General features: G+C 54.8%; 1 protein-coding gene across 1 annotated transcript; it reads left to right on the plus strand.

Annotated features, from left to right (window-relative positions):
- Window positions 1–3,163: 3,163 nt before the first annotated feature.
- On the plus strand, window positions 3,164–22,101 carry FAM234A (family with sequence similarity 234 member A). The gene is made up of 12 exons (XM_056135172.1): window positions 3,164–3,207; window positions 13,914–14,209; window positions 17,166–17,282; window positions 17,466–17,657; window positions 19,319–19,455; window positions 19,715–19,847; window positions 19,944–20,073; window positions 20,206–20,346; window positions 20,527–20,602; window positions 20,692–20,847; window positions 21,093–21,195; window positions 21,265–22,101. The coding sequence occupies exons 2-12, from the start codon at window positions 13,942–13,944 to the stop codon at window positions 21,474–21,476; spliced, it is 1,665 nt and encodes a 554-aa protein (XP_055991147.1). The 5' UTR covers window positions 3,164–3,207; window positions 13,914–13,941; the 3' UTR covers window positions 21,477–22,101.
- Window positions 22,102–22,626: the final 525 nt, after the last annotated feature.

The following is a 22,626-nucleotide window of genomic DNA, read 5'->3' on the forward strand; positions in this document are numbered from 1 at the left end:
TTTTGCCACTTAGGTATGTTTTATGCTCCAGTGATATGGTATGTCATAGGCAATGTCTTCTGTGGAAATCACAAGTTGTATATTATGCTTTCTGTCACAAAGACAGAGCCTAGAAGGACTTTTCAGGTGCAGAAGGTAGCAATTTCCACTGGAGAATACTGCTTCAATCCATGTACCATGCAACATATGCAGCCAGTCCTGGTGCAGCCCAAGTTTCCTTAGCACATGTGGCCTGTGGCACAGTTCTCCCTGCACCCAGGCTGTATGAGCAGGTGACCTGATAGTACAGAGAGGGAAAGGATATTGGGAGTCTCTGGCAAACCCCAATAATAATAAGTTTATATATATAGTGCATAATAGGATCACATATACACGTATATATATAGAGAGAGAAAGCACGTGGGCAGATCTCTGGAGTTTGTGATAGCAGACTCTTAGTTTGTAATGGCTGTAGTAGCGGAGGACTTTTGTTTGAAAAATAGCTCTTGACCCAGGTAGCCTTGAGCACTTGAATTAGTTCCTATTGCTCCATATAAATTACACATTTTAGTGGTTTAGCACCACAAACTAGTCATACAGATCAGGAGTATGGGAGTGGTCTGACTCTGTGTTGCCAGCTCATGGTCTCTTGGGAACTTAGAATAATGTCAGTTCATGTTCCAATCCTCTAGGTTTGAGATCTGCTTCTAAAATGATTCTCTGAGGTCTCTGTTTCTCACCATAGGGGCCTCTTTCTTGGTCTTCTCACAATACAGCAGCTACCGACCCAAATCCAAAGGCAGACACTGACAAGATGGAAGCCACAGAGACTTTTGGATGTTAAAAATAACTGCCATCTTCTATTGGTCACATAAACCAATTCTACTACAATTTTATTCTTGTGGTGTTGGTTTTTTTTGTGTGTGTTTTTGTTTTTTTCATTTTTGGTGCAAACAAGGTGGTTCTTAGGGTTTACTCCTGGCTCTGGAGTGATAGCACAGCGGGTAGGGTGTTTGCCTTGCAAGCGGCCAACATGGCCGACCTGAGTTCAATTCCTCCGCCCCTCTCGGAGAGCCCAGCAAGCTACCGAGAGTATCTCGCCCGCATGGCAAAGCCTGGCAAGCTCCCCGTGATGTATTCGATATGCCAAACACAGTAACAATTGTCACAATGGAGACGTTACTGGGCCCGCTCGAGCAAATCGATGAACAACGGGAGGACAGTGACAGTGAGAGTGACTGGCTCTGTGCTCAGGAATCTCTCATGGTGGTGCTTGGGAGCCATATGTGGTGCCAAGGTCAGCTGCTTGAGGAGTTAAATCAAAGGCCCTTAGCTCATGTACTATCTCTGACTGCTTGTCCACAATTTTGGAGCAGATTACACATGGGTATGAATATCAAGAGGTAAGAGCACTGGGGACTGTCCTGGAGACTTGTAACCAAAGGGCCAGATCATAGGTAAACAAGTTACTTGAAAGCAGATTGTTGGGCTGGAGCGATAGCCCAGCGGGTAGGGCATTTGCCTTGCATGCGGCCAACCCAGGTTCGATTCCCAGCATCCCATATGGTCCCCTGAGCACCACCAGTAGTAATTCCTGAGTGTAGAGTCAGGAGTAACCCCTGTGCATCGCCGGATGTGACCCAAAAAGCCCTCCTCCCCCCCAAAAAGAAAGAAAGCAGATTGTCCTCTTAAACCAGTTATTGTTAGTACCAACAAGTCAAAGGTTGGTTTTCCCAGTCTAGAGTTCATAGGGTAGCAGAAGTAGTGCATCAGGCCCAAGAGGCACTAAAGAATAAATGTCATGAAAAATATATTAAACTCCCATTATTACATTCTTTCGTACCAGTTCTGTCTCTCAGTTCATACTTTTGGCCCCAGGGAGTACCCCATGACCAAATAACAAAGAACCCTGACCTGGCCTGTAGATTGTGCTCTGTCACAGCACTGTCCATCTCAGGAACTCTAAAGGGCAGCCAAGAGAGTCATGATCCCAGTGGGCGGGGTTCCAGGAAGTCTATAGAGTCATTGGCTTCATAAAGTACCCTGAGGTCTGGTTATGCATAAACTCCTAAGTAACTCAAGAGAAAGAAACAAGCCTCTGCCTCTTCTTTTTTTTTTTTTTGCTTTTTTCTTTTTTGCTTTTTGGGTCACAACCAGCCGATGCTCAGGGGTTACTCCTGGCTCTGCACTCAGGAATCACTCCTGGCGGTGCTTGGAGGACCATATGAGATGCTGGGAATCGAACCCGGGTCGGCCGTGTGCAAGGCAAACGCCCTTCCCGCAGCGCTATTGCTCCAGCCCCAAGCCTCCGCCTCTTAATGGAGGGAGTGACAAATCACGACAAAAGAGCACAAAGCATGGGGACTGATTACTGTGGCTATCAGTGGGAATACAATTCTGTCTCATGTTTATGTCAGAGGATCAATCAACAGTGAAGAGTCGGGGGCTGGAGAGAGGGTAAGAGAGAGTACAGCGGGGCAATCCCTTGCCCTGCAGGAGAAACCCAAGGACTAGAAGGACTCTAGTCGTTCCAAAGGGAAATGACCCCTCCCCCCACGATAACCCCAACCAAAGGGTTAGCGAAGCACGGTTTTCAAACGTTTTCACGGTTTTCAAATACATGCGTGTTTTACAAGGGGCGGAGACACGGCGGGGAGGACGTTTTTCGCTGCACGCACCCGAACCGGAACCGGTTTCGATCTACTGCACCGCACAGGGTCGTCCAAGCCCCGCCGGGGAGGGTGACCCCTAAGTACCGCCGGGTGTGGCCCAAATTGCATACATCCCCAAAATATAAACTTCTGTCGATCAAAAGTCACCCTTGGGGCTGGAGCAATAGCACAGCGGGTAGGGCGTTTGCCTTGCACGCGGCCAACCCGGGTTCGATTCCCAGCATCCCATATGGTCCCCTGAGCACCGCCAGGGGTAATTCCTGAGTGCAGAGCCAGGTGTGACCCAAAAAGCCAAAAAAAAAAGTCACCCTGAATTTTCAGGTCCCGCACGCCGCATCACCGAGGCAAGACCTCAGCCCCCAGTCCAGAACTGTGCACCACGCGGCCGCTGGCCCAGGACCAACCAGATCGGGAGCCGGGGCCGCACAGGACGCCCGGCCGCGGGCCCACCGCGTCGCCTAGCAACCGCGGGGCGGGGCCGGCGGCGCGCTTCCGCCCCGCCCGGAGCCGGAAGTGACATCAGGCGCGGGCGGCGGCGCGGCGCGGGCGGCGGCAGGTGAGTGAGCGCGCCCCGTCCTCCCTGCGCGTGCACGCGGGCTGCCGCGGCCCTCGGCGCTGAACCGGCCCGCCGGCCCGAGCCCGGCTCGTCCGCACCCCGGACCCCTCCGACTGCGCACCCTCGTCCTGCCCGGAGCCTTGGCGCGGGCCCTGCCCCCTGCGGCCCCTCCCGAGCCCCAGGCAGGTTCCCGTCGCGCCCGCCGCCAGGTGCCCCAGCGCCGGGGAGGTGACCCGCGACAGCCTGTCCCGGCAGCCGCTTCAAGGGCCTCCTGTCGCCGCACGCCGGCCGGACCCGGGTCTCTGACCTTGACTGAGCCCAGGCCGGTCGGGAGGGAAGGGGCGCTGCCAGGCCGTTAGCTGATGGGCCTGCTCGTGGTCGGTGCTGTGCTTTCAGCGGCCTGGAGTGCCCACCGGGTCCACACTGCCCCGAGTGTGCCAGAAGCGGCCAGCGGACTGGACCAGGACACCTGCCAGGTGCAGGAGGGTCTAAAACCGAGACACCTACTCCTCCCCCAGAGAAACGGCTCTGCTGTGTTAGCGGGGCCTACTGCCCCCGCTTCCCCACATCCCTGGCACTACTGATCAAGAACAGAGCAGGGAAGGGACCTGGTCACCTGCTGCTCTCAGCCCCCCATTCAGAGCTGGAGCGCCCTGGGAACTGGGGGGGGGTGGGGAGGGGTGCTGCTGGTTCTAACAGGGTAGAGCAGAGCCCAGGACCAGCCACGCCAGGCTCCTGGGAGCAAGCCCCATTTGATGTTTCTGATTCAGTCCCTGCTCAGCTACCCCTGTCTGCTGCCCAATAGAGCTGCTCTTTGCAGATTCCGCAACCATCTGTTTGTGTCCATCAGCCCAGAGCTTAATGGAGCTTGCCGGTATTTGGGTCAGGAACTTGAGTGGCACAGCGAGATTTGGGTTCAGGGGCTCAGATGGGGTCACCATCAAAACACTGGCAGGGGCTGGACGTGTGACTAGGGCAATTGGAGGCCGTCGTAACTGGTCAGCAGGCCGGGGCAGGGGTTCTGTTCTGCTGGGTGGCCCTGGCTTTAGGGCCAGTCCTTGTGAAAGCCACAATGCCTTTATGACTGGGGCGTGTTCTACTAGTTCTGCCACATTCTCTTTGTTAGCTGGTATTTCCCTTTTGTGTTGTTTTCTTTCAGGGCCACACCCAGTGTTGTTCAGGGGACCAGCAGTGCCAGAATGCAAACCCAGTACTCCTGCAAAGAGAGTGCAGATTCCTTCAGCCCTAAGACCTGTCAGTGTGGCCCTGTCTTTTGTACTTCAAAAGGATAAGGGGACTCGGCAAGCGGCAGCACATGGCTGACATGAGCGGGCCCTATGTTTAGTCAGTCCTTGGCACCACCTGGTCTCTGGAGCACCCTCTGCTGAAACCGGGTGGCCCTCAGTACTGCTGAATGGCTCCCCAAAAAATTGAAGTTAAGGCCAACTTGTCTCAAGGTCATCAAGTACTAATTTATTTTCTCGAGCGTGTTTTCTGAGGTCAGAAATGATGCAGGGATTGAGGCACTTGCTTAGATAACACCTAACTCTGGTTTGATCCCTTGGCATTGGTGGGTGCAGCTTTGAGGGCCCTGATCCGTGGAAGCCCCCAACACCACTTAGAACTCCTATCCCTCCCCCAAAAAGAACCATTTGCTTTCCTAATCCACCTCCACTTCTTGGAAAGACAAGAAGTCACACAGATTTGTGGCTGTAAAGGAGGTAAAATTTCCCCCTACAATCAGGGAAAGGTGTCTTATTTTCTGAGCAAACCTGCAAATCTTTTTCTATGTTATTTTCTGAAATGCAGACGGTTGTTTTTCTTGATCTTCATTCCTCCAGGAGGGGAGTTTGGAGAGAAGAGAGTACAGCGGGCAGGGTGTTTGCCTTGCATGCAGCCTATCCAGGTTTTATTCCCCAGCATCCCGTATGGTCCCCGGAGCACCGCCAGGAGTAATCCCTGAGCATTGCTGGTGTGGCCAAAAAGAGAGGGGAAAAAATTGATGTTTATGTGCAGGTTGGGGAAAGGCACTGAGAGGGTTATGAGTAGCCCCAGCAGAGACTCAGAGATAGAACTTAATCTTTATCCTGGATCTTGGTGAACATTTCTTCTCATTTGAACACTGATTAAGTGCCTGTCCTTTTGGTGAAAAGTGGACGTAGTTGTCCAACTGTAAACAACCAAAACACTATAGCTGTCATTGTCCAGCTTCTGCTTTGCTCAACAGAAAAGGCCAGTGCTGCCCTGTGGCAGTTGTGGGTGTCTCCCTTTGCCCTTGAAGCGCTTGGCTATAATTCAGGCCTCCTAATACAAAGACTCCGTGTGTGTGTGTGTGTGTGTGTGGTGTGAGTGTGTGGGGGGGGAATCACACCCAGGGCCTGACACATGCTAGGCAAGCTATCTCTCGGGCCCATAAAAGATTTGTTTGTTTGGAGTCACCCCCAGCTGTGACCAGGGCCTACTCCTGATTCTGTGCTCAGGGATCACTGCTGGCAGAGCTTGGGGAATCAAGTGTGATGCCAGGGCTCGAACCCAGGTCGACTGTGTGCAAGGCACGCGCCTTACCCGCTGTATTATCTCTCTGCCCCATAAAAGACATTCTTAAACCACTTGGCTCCAGGCACAGTGCAGATATCCTGCCCTTAAGTAGCTTTTCTTTCAGCCACAGCAAGGGTCTGAGGATTCCTCTGAAAGCCAAGTGAGAGGAGGTGAAGGGCCAGGTCAGTGGTGCTCGAGGCGAGCACCCTTGGTCCCATACTGGGCAAGAGCAGCAGGTAGGAAAGCTTGAAATTCTCTCCCTCACCACATGAGTCATAGTACAAGCCCAGAGGGCAAAGGTAATTGGAAGAAAACAATAGATGGCAAGAAGCACCTTCTTCCATCTTATATAGTTTCTCTCTCATTCTTATTTTTATATTTAGTTTGGTTGGGGGGGCCACACCCAGCAGTGCTGAGGGCTTCCTCCTGGCTTTTCATTCAGGGATCACTCCTGGAAGGGCTCAGGGGACCACATGTGCCGGGACCCAGCCTGGATTGACTGCAGGCAAGTGTATTTCTTTGGCCCTTCTTCGGATTTATTTTTAGAGCAGCCCCTGTAGTTCTCTCTCCATACTAGAAGATGAAATAACAGCAAGGTTTCATGTCTCTGGTAGCTGAGTAATATTACATCTGGCCGTAGTCCACAGCTGGGTTTTTTTTTTGGTCATTCAGGTAACACACCTGATACACACACCTGATAACTCCAATGTTTTTGATGAGCAAAATTACTGCACCTTCACCTCCACCCGCCTGCCCTGACCCTCCACCACTGTCCTTTTGTCACCTCTGTCATTCCACCTCTCCCGCCCCCCACAACTTCATCCTCTGGCTTGGCCACTTGGAGTTCTTTCCAGATTTGGCTGGTGTGAATATTGCTGCAAGGAACATAGATGTGCTTATCTTCTCAAAATTAGTGTCACTTTCATTTGGACTGATCCCTAGGAGAGGCATTGCTGAATCACATGATAAGTCTATTTTTAAGTTTTCAAGACAGAACACACTTTTCCTTAGAGGCTGATCCTTTTAAGCTCCACCATGAGTGAGGGCCCTTTGCTCTGCATTCTCCCCAGCACTTCTTGCTGGCCTTTCTTGATAGGCCATTTCCTTTTTCTGTATGTTTAGTTCTTCTCCCCCTCACCGACTATTTTTTTCCAGTAAGTGGTTCTTTTTTAAAAAAATTTTTTAATTGACTATCCGTGAGATTTGCTCGAGCGGACCCAGTAACGTCTCCGTTGGAGACTTTGTTGTTACTGTGTCTGGCATATCGAATACGTCACGGGGAGCTTGCCAGGCTCTGCCGTGCGGGCGAGATACTCTCGGTAGCTTGCCGGACTCTCCGAGAGGGGCGGAAGGATCGAACTCGGGTCGGCCGTGTTGGCTGCGTGCAAGGCAAACGCCCTACCGCTGTGCTATCGCTCCAGCCCTAGAACATTACAAAGCTGTTCATAATTGGGTTTCAGTCATATAATGATCCAGCACCCATCCCTCCACCAGTTCACATTTCCCACCACCAATTCCCCCCGCCTTTCCACCACCATCCCCCAGCCTCCCTCTATGGGGGACACTTTCCTTCTCTCTCTCCTTTTCCTTTTGCGCATTATGGTTTGCAATACAGGTGCTAAGAGGTCATGGTGTTTGTTCAGGAGATTCAGCATTTTTATCAGGGTGGTAAGGCTGGAGTAACTTTTCAATTGGGTGGAAACTTTGGGGTGTGGATGTGACTGCCAAGGCTTCTGAAAGGACAGGGAGGTGGGAGGAGGGTAGCCCATCCCAACCCCGAGAAAGCCTGAGATTGCAGTCACAAAACCTACATACCAGAATTTTCAGCAGATTATGTCTTAGTGAAATTCGTCCTGAGACAGTGGAGTCCGGTGGGGGTATGGCGGCTATGCACAATTTTGGATTGTGCAAGCAAGCAGCTGCGGGGGGCTCTGCTCGGGTGGGCATAGGCCAACCCACCGTCCCCTCCGATTTACTACTCTGTTCAACTCTGCACGGGTCTGAACTTAACTGCAGTTTTTGATCTCTTTTGAGATTTATTTGTGGGTCTCTGAGGCAAGGTCAGTAGTAGAGCTTACCTGGTGGTGCTGCAGGTGGTTTGTGGGGGTGACTGCCCGTGCGTCCATGGTATTGGGAGGCCCTCACTGACTTTTGTGTGGAGTTTTGTGAATTCTTTATATACCTTGAAAATTAGCTCTTTATCAAATGCACGGTGTATGAATATTTTTTAAAAACTTAGGGATTTTGCATTTTCCTTTTTTTTTTTTTTTTGCTCTTCTTTTGGGGGCCACACCTGGAGGTACTCAGAGTGTTCCCAAGCACCTTACCGCTGTACTATTCAGGCACTTCTCTTGTTTTGTTTTGTTTTGTTTTTGTCTTGTTTGGTTTTGCTTTTTATTTGATTTATTTTGTTTCTGTTTGTCGGAGCAAGCATCTTAGTGCTGCTGCTACACTACCTCTCTCACCCCAGGAACTTCTTTTTAGAGTACCTGCAATGACCTTTTCTCCTAAAAGGGAAAATTTATTGAATTTTTGCCATTTAAAAATCAAATGGAAAAAAAAGGAGAGATCTCTTACCTTCAAAATATCTGTGCAGTGACCATCCATTTGTGCTGCCATATTTCCTCTGCATATTTACTAGATATTTCATATTTACTAGAACTTTTATGCTGTAGCGATAGCACAGCGGGTAGGGCGTTCGCCTTACAAGCGGCCAACATGGCCGACCCGAGTTCGATTCCTCCGCCCCTCTCGGAGAGCCCGGCAAGCTACCGAGAGTATTCGATATGCCAGACACAGTCACAACAAAGTCTCCAATGGAGACGTTACTGGGCCCGCTCGAGCAAATCGACGATCAACGGGAGGGCCTTTACCTTTATGCTGTTTAAGTCCATTAAAAAGTAATTAGAAGGGCCAGAGCTATTATAGAGGTTAAAGTACTTGCTTTGTTGCTGCCAATCCTGATTTGATCCCTGGCATGACATATGGTCCCCCAAACCTCACCATGAGTGCTCCCTGAGCACAGGGCCAGGAGGAAGGCCTGACCACAGCCAGGATGTGGCCCAAATACCCTTTCCCCCGAAAAAAAAGTGTAATTAGGGTTGGAGAGACTTTGTCTTGAGCATGTATGTTACTTGATTGTCTGTGAATTTTCTTTGCTTATTTCTACTCTGCAGAATCCTGTGTTCTCTCTCTCTCTCTCTCTCTCTCTCTCTCTCTCTCTCTCTCTCTCTCACTCAAATTTCCCCTCTTGCTTCTCACATCTTTTTGTTTGTTTTGGTCTTAGTTTTGGTTTTTGGCCCACACCTGGTGATGCTTAGGGGTTACTCTTGGTTCTCTGCTCAGGAATTACTCTGGGGGTGCTCCCGGGACCATATGGGGTGCTGGGGAGCCCGGTTGGCCGGTGCACGGCAAACGCCCTACCTGCAATACTTTCTAGCGCCTCTCCTCTCACATCTTTCTTTTTGCTTTTGGTTTTAGAGCCACTCCAAGCAATGCTCGGGTTACTCCTGGCTCAGCTCTCAGGCATTATTCCTGGCAGCGCTTTGGGGGACCATATGGGATGCCGGAAATTGAGCTTGGGTCAGCCGCATGCAAGGCAAACATCTTACCCACTGTATTGTCACTCTGGCCCTCCTCTCACATCTTGCTAAGCAAGTTTAGTTCTATAAAGACTACCTTGTTTCACTTTTAAAAAATGGGTTGGAGAAATATTACAAAGTTTGGGTTCCAAAATAAAAAGAAATTTGAGAGTCAGGAATACAGCTCAAGTGACAAGGCACGGGCCCAGCGTGTGTGAGGCCCTCACTTGATCCCCCCTGGTTTAGCACTGCAGGGACGACTTAACAGGTACAGGGGCGTGGCAGCATGGAAGAGTACATGCTGGGTCCCTCACATACGCTGTCTTTGCAGCCACACGAAGAAGTGGACTAATGGAAGTAAGAAAGGGGAGTATGTCTGTGTGTGACATGCAGTGATAGCCCAGTCCGCATCCTCAGAGCACTGTGCCATCTTCAAACCCTTGGCTCCACTTGGCAGGGACCAGACGCTCTCAGCCAGTTGCATGCCGTGCTTATTTCATGTTCACAAAACCATGCCCTGTTCCATCTCTAGGCCAAAATCTCGGGAGAACGCACTGCCCTGCTGGCCCTGGCATGAGAACGACCAGGGCTGCAGGAAGAAGGGTCTCTCAGGTCTCCCTGGGAATCCTGTGAGTAGGACTCATGGACGAAGAACCGGCAGAACTGGCTCCTGGTCTCCAGAAGCCCCAACTCCTGTTTTGCTTCTCCAGTCATCTCTGATGATTTTTGACCCTGTAGAAGATGAAAAAAAAAAAAGATTACACAAGCCTCATGGACTCCACTGTAAGGGGGACAAGTGCCACAGAGTGGAGCGCAGCAGGAAGTGGGAACAGTTCAGACATTTACACCCATCCCAGGGGTCTGCACTTTGACCTTTTGCTAAACTGCCATTGGTCCTGATGCAGAGCCTCTGGAGTGCTGCAGGGAAAATTTAAAAAATTGAGGTTGCCTGAAATCCCATTATCCCAGCCACTTTTGTTTGGTTTTGGTCCACACCCAGCGGTGTTCAGGACTTACTCCTGGTTACCGCTCATGTATCACTCCTAGTGATGCTCGGGGAGTGTGGAGAGAGACTGTACCTGGGCCTGCAGCCAATCACCTTACCCTCTGTACCGCCCCTCTGGCCCCACGTGTGAACCCAGAGAGAGCCTCACCTCAGTCTAAACTGCAGCTGCATCCCCATATTGTGTGTGTGTGTGTGTGTGTGTGTGTGTGTGTGTGTGTGTGGTGGAATAGGTCATAATCCACATTTTATCCTTAGGGTTGGGAAGATAGTTGAAGTGACGGCACCCTGAATGTGAGTCCCTGTCTCCCTGCCTCCCTACCATAGCACTGCCAGGAATCAAGCCAGCTTGATTCCTCACTGTGGACCCTAGTCATTTGGAGCCTGCCTACTTCTGCAGCTGACAGGGCTGCAGGGCAGGGGAATGTCTTTCCCAGGCAGCCACCAGAGGAAAGCAGGTCAGCAAACAGGGGCCTGCCGCAACACCTGTCAGTAACACAACAGTGCAAGAATGGTGCTGGCTCACTTTCCTTTTGCAAAATCAGATGATGTGGCTCTTCAGAGCAAGCTCTTCAGCACAGAGTATCTGGGGACCTACAAGGAGTTAGCACCGAATTTCCTCACAATCCTTAGAGCCCCAGAGGAAGCACCGTAGCACTGTAGCACTGTCCTGTTCATCAATTTGCTCGAGTGCACCCAGTAACATCTCAATTGCGAGACTTGTTACTGTTTTTGGCTTATCGAATACGTCACAGGTAGCTTGCCAGGCTTTGCCATGCAGGCGGGATACTCACAGTAGCTTGCCGGTCTCTCCGAGAGGGGCAGAAGAATCGAACCCAGGTTGGCCGCATGCAAGGCAAACACCCTACCCACTGTGCTATGGCTCCAGCCTACCCAGAGGAAGAAGCAATTAAATTTGTACCCTTTAAAGAGTTGAAACAGAACTTACTCCTATTTTGAGTACCTCCCTACTTTCCTTTCTCTTCTACTTTCCAATAAACTTTTCTACTTTCAAAACCTGTTGAGGGGCTGGAGTGATAGCACAGCAGGTAGGGCATCTGCCTTGCACACGGCTGACCCGGGTTCAATCCCCAGCATCCCATATGGTCCCCCAAGCACCACCGGGAGTAATTCCTGAGTGCAAAGCCAGGAGCAACCTCTGGGTGTGACCCAAAAAGCAAATAAAATTTAAAAATGTTGAAACAGGAGCCGGAGCAGTAGTACAGTAGATAGGCCGCTTGCCTGGCACATGACTGGACTGGGTTTGAGTCCCTGGCATCCCATATTGTCCCCTGAGTATCACCAGGGGTTATTCTTGAGTACAGAGCCAGAAATAACCCCTGAGCATTGCCAGATGTCACAAACAAAAAAATTAAAGCTCATTTATTGCTAGCCTGAAAGTATAAAGGGGGAGGGGCGGGAGCTAGAGAGAGGACAGTGGGGAAGTGGACCTGGGCTTGATCCCTGACCCTCCATATGGTTCACTGGGCACGCCCAGGAGTAATCCTGAGCCCAAAGCCAAAAGTAATCCCTGAGCACCACCAGCTGTGGCCTAAAAAGTCAACCAATGTGAAGGAGGAAGTGGAGAGAGAGAGCACAGAGCTTAGTTCAGGTGCTCGCCCAACCCCAGTGGAATTCGTCACACACTCAGAAAGCATCATGTCCTCCGGCACCGCCATCCAAGAATTGCTGGTGGAGCCCCCGGTCTCTGAACATCTCCTCCCGAGATAACCCCAACACCAGTAAAGAAGCCATTTTGCACCACCCTCTGGTCCTGACCTTAGCCACTCCTGCCTCAGGCAGGTCCCGAGCTAGGGGGGCATGGGTGGGCGGACACGGGCTCCTGGGCAAGGAGACACAAGTGCCACTGTGGTGCAGAGCACAGCTGGCTGCTTCTCACTGCTGTCTTCGAGTGTCCACTTCCTTCCCTGGGGGGTCACTCCTGGGAGGCTCAGACCCTTCCCTTGCCCCCACTAGGCCCAGGGTAGAAGGGCCTGCTCTGAGCCCGTGTTCCATGCTCTGCTGACTGTTCCATCACGACCAGGTTTGCCCTCTCTGACTTTCAGAATGTGAAAACTCACGTCTCAGTGCTGAGGAAGGTTCACAGAGGTGGTTTTTTTTTTTTTTTTTTACATTTAATTGTAAAATACACACAGTGTGAAACACCATGCAGGGCAGCTCCTGCATTCCCGCTGTTAGACCACCCTCCCCCACTGGTCACTGCCCTGCCTGAGGCTTGCTGCTCCTCCTGACATTCAGGATGTTGGGGCTGTGTGCCTTTGGGTCTGAGTTGTAGTAAGCAGCTTGTTTTCGGGGTATATCTGTACTAGGGGGTGTTGGGCTTCTAGGTAAAGCCATCCTCTGCTGTGCTCACGAGCCCCGTTCTGCGCCTGTGATGCTGACATGTGGGTGGTTGAGAGAAATGAAGCTGTCAGCAGCTTTTGTGTGTTTTGGGGTCAGTCAACCCTCTTTCCGGTTCTCTTGGGCCTCGACCTGGCTTGGAAGTGCTGGATCCTCTAGGAAGTCTTGTTTTGTTTTGTTGAGAGCCATACGGGGCGGTGCTTAGGGCTCACTCCTGGCTCTGTGCTCAGGGATCACTCCTGGTGGGTTCAGGGCACCATATGGGTTGCCAGGGATCAAATCTGGGTTGGTCACATTCAAAGCCAGCATTCTGCCCGCTGTGCCATCACTCCTGCTCCTGGGTCCTCTAGGAATTCTGTGTGTCCCCCTGCCCTTTGTCATGGTTTTCTTGTCTTGGGGCTGCACGCTTGACTGTGGTGTTAGGTGTTAGGGACCCTAGCAGTAGTGCCCCGGATGGTACTGGGGCCACTCAGCCAGATACTGCCAAGGTGGGTGCCCTTCCAGACCTGTGGCTTGACTTGGTGGGGGAGGGCACCTCCCAGGGAGACCTGGGAACCCCTTCTGACAATAGCCAACCAGCTAGACCAGAAGCTCAGTGTCCGGTACAAGAGTCTGAGGTGTGTCACAGTGCAAGCCTTGTGCTTTCAGGTCCCTGGCCACCCAGGGGGTGCTGGGCATCACACCCGCATGGCCACGGGCAAGCCCCTGCCTTCAGTGACAGCTTCCCTTTCCCCTCCCTGCCTTCTTTAAATAAAAGCTGTTCCAGTGGGTACATCACCCGGACTTCACAAGTTCCTTTTGTTAATTACGCAGAAACACTTAAGAGTTAGGAAATGAGAGTCTGACCCAAAAAGCAGCCCTCTGCGCTATCTCCCCCACCCACCACAGTGAGGCCAGGCTGGGCCTAGGGCCCACCTCAGCTGGACGCTCAGAGCTGGGCTCTCCCTGGAGAGCGGCGGGGGCTTCTGGCCCCCTTCTGGCTGCGCTCTGGCTCTGTGCCTGGAGCCCAGGGCGAGTGAATGTTTAACCTGGGCTGGGCCCACACAGCGTCAGCAGGCAGGACCTGCAGGAAAACACTTCCTGCCCACTGGCCCCACACACCTGCCTGCCTCCCAGTGACCCTGTGACCCCAAGCTTCCCTGCTTTCGCTTTCTGGCCGAGGGGTGGCTTGGTACTGCCTACAGGCGGCCCTCTGCCCTCCTCAGCCCCTCCTCTGCCCGCAGGGACCCGTGGCCTTGGGAATGTGCACAGATGATGGAGAACAAGGACTTGGAAGCTGAGATCCGCCCCTTGAAAAAAGAAGACAGGAAGTTGCAGGGGACTCTGGGAACCCCGGCGGGCAAGGAGGACCCCCTGAAGGGCACCCCACAGCTGTCCCACCTGTCCCGCTGCCGCACGGTGGTCTTCTTCCTCTCTCTCTTCATCTGCCTCTTCACAGTCTTCGTGGTCTCCTTCATCGTCCCCTGCCCAGAGCGGTCTGCGTCCCAGGGGACGTGGAGGATCAACTTCAGCCAAGCAGGTGAGCCTGTGCCCAGAGCCTGGGGCACACGCTGCACTGGGGTCTGGTGCCCACCGCCCTCCTAGGACTCGGGGGGAATGACAGAATTCCCCCCAGGAGTGGGGCACTGGGTTGGGGAGATGTACTAAAAGAACTGAGCCCTGACCTTGTATGCAAGAGACCAAGGTTCAATCCCCAGCACTGACCAAATGCTTCCATGAGCACTGCCAGGGTGTAACCCCCCAAAAAGGTGGGTGAGCTGTGGAGGGGCCTCCCACTGTTGACAAATGGAGGCTGGGGTCAGCACAGTCTGGTCGCCTACTTGGTCACTGTCCTGAATTAAAATAGAAATGAGGTTCAGAGCGATACTATGGTGGGGAGGGCACTCGCCTTTTGGTGCCAGGTTCTATCCCTGGCACCACGTATGGTCCCCTGAGCCCTGCCATGAATGATCTCTGAGTACAGAGCCAGGAGTAAGCCCTCCTAGGTATGGCCAACAAACAAACAGAGATGGCTGAGCCACAGCTGGTGGGACTGGACCATGCCCAGCACACAGACCTTCCCAAAGCTGCCTGCGAGAGTGCTTTTGACTCAGGACTGTGTCCAGATACCTGGCTCCCTCGAGTGGGACAGTGTGGTGTCACTGAGTGCCAGCTGGCCCCAATTGAGCAGCCCCTGCCGACCGACTGCTGGGACCCAGGCTTGCCAGGTGCTGGGAGACTTTCACACAGGCCGACTCTGACTTTGGCGGCCAGCTTCCTGGGAGAGGGTGTGGCTTCTTGTTAACTGGAAGATCATACTCACCCCAAAGTGCCATTCTCACTGTTGCAAAACATGCATCGGCCTCAGTTTCCATGGGGTGCCACGTCAGCTGTGTGGCGGGGAAACATCCTCGGAGCTGGTAGCACTCGTCCCTGCCTGGGTCCTCTGAGACCAGCGGGGGCTCAGAGGTGGAGCTCAACCTTGGCATGTGGGGCCCTTAGTTCAGCCTCCAGCTCCTGCGCGTACACAGGCCTCACTCTCAGAAGTTTCATTCTGAGTCAGAACTCCGAGCCACACTCCAGCTCCCAGACCCTGTGCCCTCTGCCTTTTGGGCCGAAGCTGAGGCCTGCCATTACCCTCCCTGTGTGATGGCTCACTTATGTAGGTGGAGGCCTGTCCATGTAATAACTTGGGTTGAATGTCTCTGTATTTTGCAGCGTCGGGTCTCCCCTCTTGACACACGGGGGCTCCCCCCGGGAGGTGCAGTGAGCAGGGCTGTTGGGGACCAGGCCCAGGGAGTGGTGTTGCTGATTTGTCTCGCTTTCCTGAGGCTCAGCTCGATGCTGGTCTGCTGGTTCCGGTGCCCTCCCTGCCAGCCAGTTCCTGCTGTTTCTCAGTTCACTTCACACTTTCATCATCTCTCTGCTTTAGAGTTGAGATTCAGCCCGTGCCCTGCTTCTGACTGCCTGCCTGGCTCGTCTCTGCTTTTGAATCCACGATTCCGTCTCATCAGTGTTGCAGACATAGGCCTCAGGTTCCATGGGGCGCCACATCAGCGCCGGTCACCTTCCGTAGTTAGGACATTTCTCTTTCCAGGACAATGTGTTTGTTTTTGAGCCATACCCGGTGGTGCTCAGGGCCTCCGCCTGGCTCTCTGCTCAGGGATCACTCATGGTGGGCTCAGGAAACAACCCTGGGTCGGCGGCATGAAAGGTAAACACCCTCCTCGCTGGACTATCGCTCCAGCCCCATGAGGAGGAATTCAAGTTCAAACAGGCAGTTACTTTCACTGATTTTTAAGCTGGGTTTGTGCCTTATGCCCCCTTCTCTCCCCTCCACTCTGTACCCACAGTCTGTTCTCTATACCATGAGCTTGGTCACCCTCAGGGTGCATAGGCCCCTACTCTCCAGCGCAGATAACCCTTGCAGAGAGCCACTGGGGCTACCCATGGTAGCACTGGGTGAGCCACATGGTGCCAACATCCCACATATGCTTGCTGGCCTGTACTGAACCCTCTGAGCTGTCTCTCTGACCCCACTTGTTCTGTTTACCCAGACTCCCAGATTCTCCCCTGAGGTGAATTGTTTGCTGTTTGTCTTTGCTTTGTGTGAGCGAATGAGTGTGATGCACGAGTGTGTGTGAGTGTGTATGTGTGTGTGTGTGCATGAGTGAATGTATGTGTATACACAAGTGTGCGAGTGTGTGTGTAAATGTGAGTGCATGAGTATGTGAGCGTGTGTATGTTCACGAGTGTGTGAGCATATATGCAAGAGTGTGAGTGTGTGTTTGTGTGTGTGTGTGCGTGTATGAGTGAGTATACGCAAGGTGCTGTGTTGCAACTGCCTCGGGGCCTGGCCCCAGTGTCTTTGGGTGCACTGCTTGATAAAATCCAGGTTCTCTTTCTGCTTTTATGTCAGGCCAAACCTGTGTCCCAGGCCTTTGAGCCATCTCCCGGCCCCTGTAGTTTTAAGATGTTGACCCCTTTTTAAATTTAATTTTGTGTATGAAGTAAGAGTCCACTGCCATTATTCTGAGGTTTTCTTTTTTTTTTTTTGCTTGTTTGTTTTTGTTTGGGGGCTCTCAAGCAGTGCTCAGGGCCAGCTGGGCCTGCACCTCAATGCTAGGACCCCGGGGTGGAGTACTGCTCAGGCCCTTCTTATTGGGCCCCCCCAGGCCACCTCAGTCAGGCTCAGGTGACCTGCAGGGCCACATAGCAATCCAGTGGGGTCTCCAGGGCCATGGCCGGCGGTGCTTAGGAGGTGGTGTGGTACCAGGGATGGGTCCCAGGGCATGCCTAGCAGTGCCACTATCCTGGGGCTTGGCCTGAAAGAGGGCAGGTCACCATCTGACCCCTCGCTGAGAGAACTTCAGAGAGTGGGAGTCTGAGCGTTGACACCTGAGCAGGCTGAGCCAGGACTGGTGTGGAAATGCAGCAAGGGGCCTGCTCACAGTGGCATCCCTTACTGAAGAGCCCCCTGTGGTTTTGTTTCTCAGTTACCTACGACTTCCTGGGCATACAGGACGTGAACAGGGACAGAATCCAAGACATCCTCATTCTTTATAAGAGCACAAACAGCAGCAACGCGTCCAGCGGATTCTGCTTGGAGGAAGGTGATCGATGAGGACCTTCCTGGTCTGTGGTGGGGACAGGCATGGGCATCGCCCTCCTAAGTTGGAGGCAGCCGCAGACCTCTGCACCCCAAGGACGGCCCCAGAGCCTGTGAGGTGGGCCGGGGGCAGCAGAGGCTGTGGGTGGGAGCGCCAGCGCCCACCGCCTGCTCACCCTCTGCCCAGGCTTCGCCTCGCCCTGCACTTTTGTGGCCGCCCTGTCAGGAGCCAATGGCAGCATACTCTGGGAGAGGCCAGCAGCCCAGGACAAGGCCCTCGTGGACTGCGCCGACCCCCCTCCAGAACCCCATGCGGCGGCCCCTGCCTGCTTTCTCCTGGGAAGATCCAGCTCCCTGATGGCCGTGGACTCCGCCACAGGTCGGCTGCTTGAGTGCTGCCTTCACGGGTGGGGCTCTACCCATTTGCCTGCTCAGGCGGTGCTCTGGGCCCCAGGGAGATTCAGCCCGGGTGGGGTGCTGCCTACCTCACTGCTTCTGCGTGTCCTGCTGCCTCCTGTCTGCATCCTGCCTTGGACATGCTGGGGAGCCCAAACAAATGGCTGTGGTGACCTGTGGGGTGCTGGCAGCTTCTACAGTCGTAGGGCAAGCTCACGCCCCTCAGCACTGGGAGGGACGTATGGGAGCTTTGAGTACGGGGAGTTGGACAAGCGTCCCTGGGCCTCAGGGCTGGCCACAGGCCTTCCAGAGGGGCAAGGATTGTGTACCTGGCACTAGTCTTAGCTTGTGTCTGAGGGAGGACCACAAGCAGATGGGGACCACTCAAGAAAAGAAGGGTCAAGTTCGGAGAGAAGACAGATGCCTTGAATATAGCTGCGACAGCAGTGGTTTGAATCCCAGCTCTGCTGGTGGTCCCCTGAGCACCCCGGTGTGGCCCCTGCCCTTTGGATGAGTGGCTGGAGAGATACAGAGGCAGGGCCCTTGCCCTCGCATGCAGTCAACCAGGTTCAATTCCTGGCACCACATAGGGTCCCCCAGCCCCACCAGGAGTGATCCCTGAGTGCAGAGCCAGGATTAAGCCCTGAGAACTGCCAGGTATTGCCCAAGAACCAAAATCAGAACAACTGAAACAAGGTTTGGATGAAAAGGTGTCTGGCCAAGGAGCTGCTGGCAAGCTCCAGTGCTCAGGTCCCTTAAACTGCAGAGTCATGGGCCCTCTCTCTCAGGCTTGTGAGGGTTTCAGAGTGTGTGAGGGTGTTTCTGGGAGAGTGTATGTGTCTATTAGTAAGCATGTGTGTGCATGTCTGAGTTGTGTGGGGTGGGGTGTTTGTAAGTACATGCATGTCTGTATGACATGTTTGTATGTTTCTGTGTTAAGTGTGAGCATGTGTATAGAAATGTGTGTGTTTGCATATGTGAAGATATGTGTGTGAGCACATACATGTGTGGGTAAGTTGCTGTGTGAGCATGTGGGTGTGGGTGTGGGTGTATGTGTGAGTTGCAGGTGTGAGTGTGCATGTGTGTGTGCATGTGTGAGCATGTGCATGAAAGTGCATCCATAGGTATGTGCATGCTATGTGTGGATGAATTGAAGGTGTGTGGGTGAGTGTGCATGTGTGTGAGTTGCAAGTGTGAGTACATGCATGTGAATGTGAGTGCTTCCATGTATGGGGGTGAGTGTGCGTGTGTGTGGGTGAATGTGTACGTGTGTGTGGGGGGTGAGTGCTTGCATGTGTGGGGATGAGTGTTTGTGCATGCATAGGTGTGGGTGAGTGTGCATGGCCATGTGTGCGTGTGCATGTATGGGGGGTGAGTGTGCGCATGGATGTGGGTGTGCATGTGGGGGTGAGTGTGCATGCATGCAGATGCAGAGGAGGTTGCACACCCGAACTCCAGGCTCTTTGCTGCTCTGGAGTCAGCGTGTCAGTCAGTCCTTTCCTAGGAAGTCAGCCTGGCCACCCACTGTTCAGGCGCTGTCAGGGACTGGACATGGGCCTGGAGAAGGTCAGGACAGCTCTGGGCCCTGGAGTGGTGCTTGTCCCTTCCATGGGAACCGTGTGCGCTGATGTGTGCCTGCCCTAGGGGGGACCCTGTGGAGCCACCCTAGCCTCCCAGGCAGAGCCAGGAACGCCTCCATCCTGAGCGCGCTGCTGCGGGTCCCCGACATTGATGCCGACGGCTCCCCGGACTTGCTGGTTCTCACCCAGGAGGGAACGGAGGTACTGCCCTTCCCCAGGCACAGGGGGCGACTGAGCGACCACCTACCCCTGCAGACCAGCACAGAGTGGGTGCCTTGAGGACAGCAGTCACTGCTCCTGCCCGTGGCTGGGCCCTGGGACGGGACGGGGGTGGGAGCAGGTGGCAGAACATGGCACCTGTGCTTCGCGACTCCTGGGGCCTAACGGCGGATCCTCAGAGCAAGCAGGAAGCCCTGGAGCCCAGCAAGGCCTGACCAGGCTCCACTCGCACTTGTCACAGGTCAAAGGCTACATGTACTCGGGCAGCACCGGACAGCAGATTGGCCAGCCAGGCAGCCTCAGTGTGGATAGGATGAGTGGTGGCCCCCTACACGTCACCAGGGCCGATGCCCACTATGTCCTCTTCCCCTGCGGTGAGTCTGCGAGGTGGGACTGAGCTCGGCAGCCTGGAGAGAGGAGGGGCAGGGCGCCTCCCCAGACCCCCGTGACGGGAACCTGTATCAGAGCAGGAGGGTCCCTGTGCGGCTCCTCCATGAAGGCCCTGTCCGAGGAGGTGATTGGAAGGGAGAGCCCGCTGAGGAGGGACCCCGAGTGGGAGGCCATCCTCAATGCCAGCGCACACAGCCTGCAGCTACGCAGGTAGGTACAGGCACCGGGCCTCGAGCATGTACGGTTGGGCTCTGGACCCCTGGCCCCAACGGGGTGCAGAGGGAAGCTGGGCAGGCCCCTGCAGGCTTCACACAGGCACCGGTGGCCTGCTTGCTCTTCCAGCGCCGGGGCCATCCGCTACCTGGTGAAGGTCCCCGAAACAGCGGGCCAGGACCTGCTACTCGTGGGCTCAGAGGCGTGCGTGCTGCTGGACGGACAGAAGCTGGCACCCAGGTGGATCTTCCACGCCAGCCAGGTCCTGAGGTACAAGGCCTTCCTGCAGGGAATATCCCAGCCCACCCTGCAGCCCTGGGGGTGGCCAGGGGCTTGTGTGCTGCTGCCTCACCCTGGAGGGCCCAGGGTCACCCCTCAGCCACACCGGCTAAGGGGTGGCCACGCACTGTCCCCCAAAGCCCCAGCAGGCTCCGTTTGCTCTTCCTCCAGGAAACCTGTCTTTGGCCACTACAAGCCAGATGCCTGGGCTGTGGTCATCGAGAATGGCACCAGCACTGACAGACAGGTGCACAGCCAGGGCTGCGGGGCAGTGATGAGGACACACACACCACCCTCCAACCCTGCCCTCTGGCCCCTCATTGTCCCCTCCCCCAGATCCTGCTTCTGGACCTCAGTTCCGGAGCTGTTCTGTGGAGCCATCTGCTCCCCCGCTCGCCGGGAGACCTGCACTCGGCCAGCCTGCTGACTGCAGACCACCGCTCCGCCTTCTTCTTCTGGGGCCTCCACCGGCCTGTTGGCACCAATGAGACGGTACTGGTGGCGCAGTGGCGCATGCACGGGGGATGGCATGTGTCAGGCAAGACCTAGATGCAGGACACAGCTTCAGACTGCCAGCCCCGTGGGAGCCCTGGGGCCAGGGAAGATGCCAGAAAGGCAGACACAGGAAAGACCAGGGGGACTTAGCAGAGGGCCCCGAGCTCGGTGGTGGCTGTGAGGAGTGCCCACCACGCACAGGCTGCGGGCCAGCAGCCTCATGCCCTTGTCCCTCGCCCCAGGAACCCGTGGAGGCCCAGCATGGCCTGTACATGTTCCACCCCATGCTGCCCAACGTCCTGCTGCAGCTGACCAACGTCTCAGCTCCCATCATCGCCTTCCGTGGTGAGTTGTCTGGGCGTGGGCCTGGGCTCTGCCCACCCGGCCTGGGCCCTCACAGCCCTGTCCCCACAGCCGTCCTCCTGGAGCCCGGCCGTCACGCTGCCTGTGTGGTCCTGACCGGCCCCACCAGCCCGGAAGCCTCGGGCCTGGTCTCCGTGACCAAGTACGGGGTCCGGGCCCTCGTCTCCGCCAGCCGGGTGGTCCGCCTGGCCCAGGGTGAGCAGGACAGCGAGGAGGCCATCAAGGATCGGTTTTCCCGTCTGCGCTACTGGCGCGAGAGCTAGACGCCAACACGGCCGCGGATGTGTGAGCTGCAGAATTAAACTCGGGGAGGCCGCCCCAGTCCCCTCTCTGCACTGACTCTTGCCTGACCTGGTGCCGTGGCCTGCGGGACCCTCCCTGAGGGTCTCTCCCTCTCCTCTCCTGCTGCCTTCTGGCTCCGCACCAGGCTCTGTGCTGGACTCGGCTGCTCCGGCTCCCCCCACCCCCTCAGCCTCCGCGCACCTGCCTCGCACCCGGGAGCCTTCTTCCCCCTCCTGCTCCTTCCTCCTCTTCCTCTTTCTCCTGCCACTGCTCCCTTCCTTACGCCTCTTCCCTCTCTTCCTCCTCTCCCCCCCCCCCCATGCTAACCCACAGCTCTCCAATGGCTCAGGGGCAGCTGGCTGGGACCGGAGGTGTTGCCATGGGTGTGCCTGCAGTGCCCCTGGACCCAGTCTGGGAGCGGGGGCTTGGGAGAGCCTCTCCCTAGCAGGATGGGGTGTGGTGAGCTGCTTGGTACCCAAAGAATTGACCACAGAGGACCTCAGGTCCTGAGCTCAGAGCTCCTGATCTGTGCCCCTGCACAACTCGCCGCTGTGCCTTGTTGCGCCCAAGGCCACCCTGTGCCCTGTCCCCTGGGGCAGACGGGACGGCCGGACTGCAGCTGCTGGAATAAAGGTGTCTGCACCGTCCAAGCCGGCCCTGTGTCTCCTGTTTGCTCCCCCTGGCGTCACCTGGCCTGGGGTGAGCTGGGAAGGCAGTGGAGTAGGCACAGGTCCCTGGCGGGTCTCTGAGCCACACCTGCCTGTGAGAACTCAGCCCCACACAGCCAGACACCCGCGGTCAGCAAGGGGGTCCAAGGGCAGCTCAGCAGGGGCTCTGGGGGCCTGGGACCGTGTGTGATTCTGCTCTGGGGGAAGGTACCTGCCTCCCACGCAGCCGACCCAGTTTGATCCCTGGCACTGCATAGGGTCCCCCAGCACCACCAGGGCTCACTTCTGAGCACAGAACCCAGAATACCCTCTGAGCCCTGCTGGACATGGCCCCCTACCCTGCAAAAAAAAAAAAAACTACTTAGAACCCACACAAGTTCCCCGGCAACATTTCATAGGGACAAGCCTAAAGCAGATCATTCTCACAAAGCCCATGAAGTGGCCAGAGGCTGCAGTGACCAAT

This window comes from Sorex fumeus, unplaced genomic scaffold (assembly GCF_029834395.1).
Source record: "Sorex fumeus unplaced genomic scaffold, SorFum_2.1 ptg000110l, whole genome shotgun sequence".
Taxonomy (NCBI): Eukaryota; Metazoa; Chordata; class Mammalia; order Eulipotyphla; family Soricidae; genus Sorex; species Sorex fumeus.

Bases quoted from the DNA above. Each gene is read 5' to 3' on its own strand.
- FAM234A (XM_056135172.1), top strand. From the start codon at position 13,942: ATGATGGAGAACAAGGACTTGGAAGCTGAGATCCGCCCCTTGAAAAAA. The intron at 14,210-17,165 runs GTGAGCCTGTGC...TTTGTTTCTCAG, and splicing joins GATCAACTTCAGCCAAGCAG to TTACCTACGACTTCCTGGGC. The intron at 20,603-20,691 runs GTGCACAGCCAG...CCCCTCCCCCAG, and splicing joins GCACCAGCACTGACAGACAG to ATCCTGCTTCTGGACCTCAG.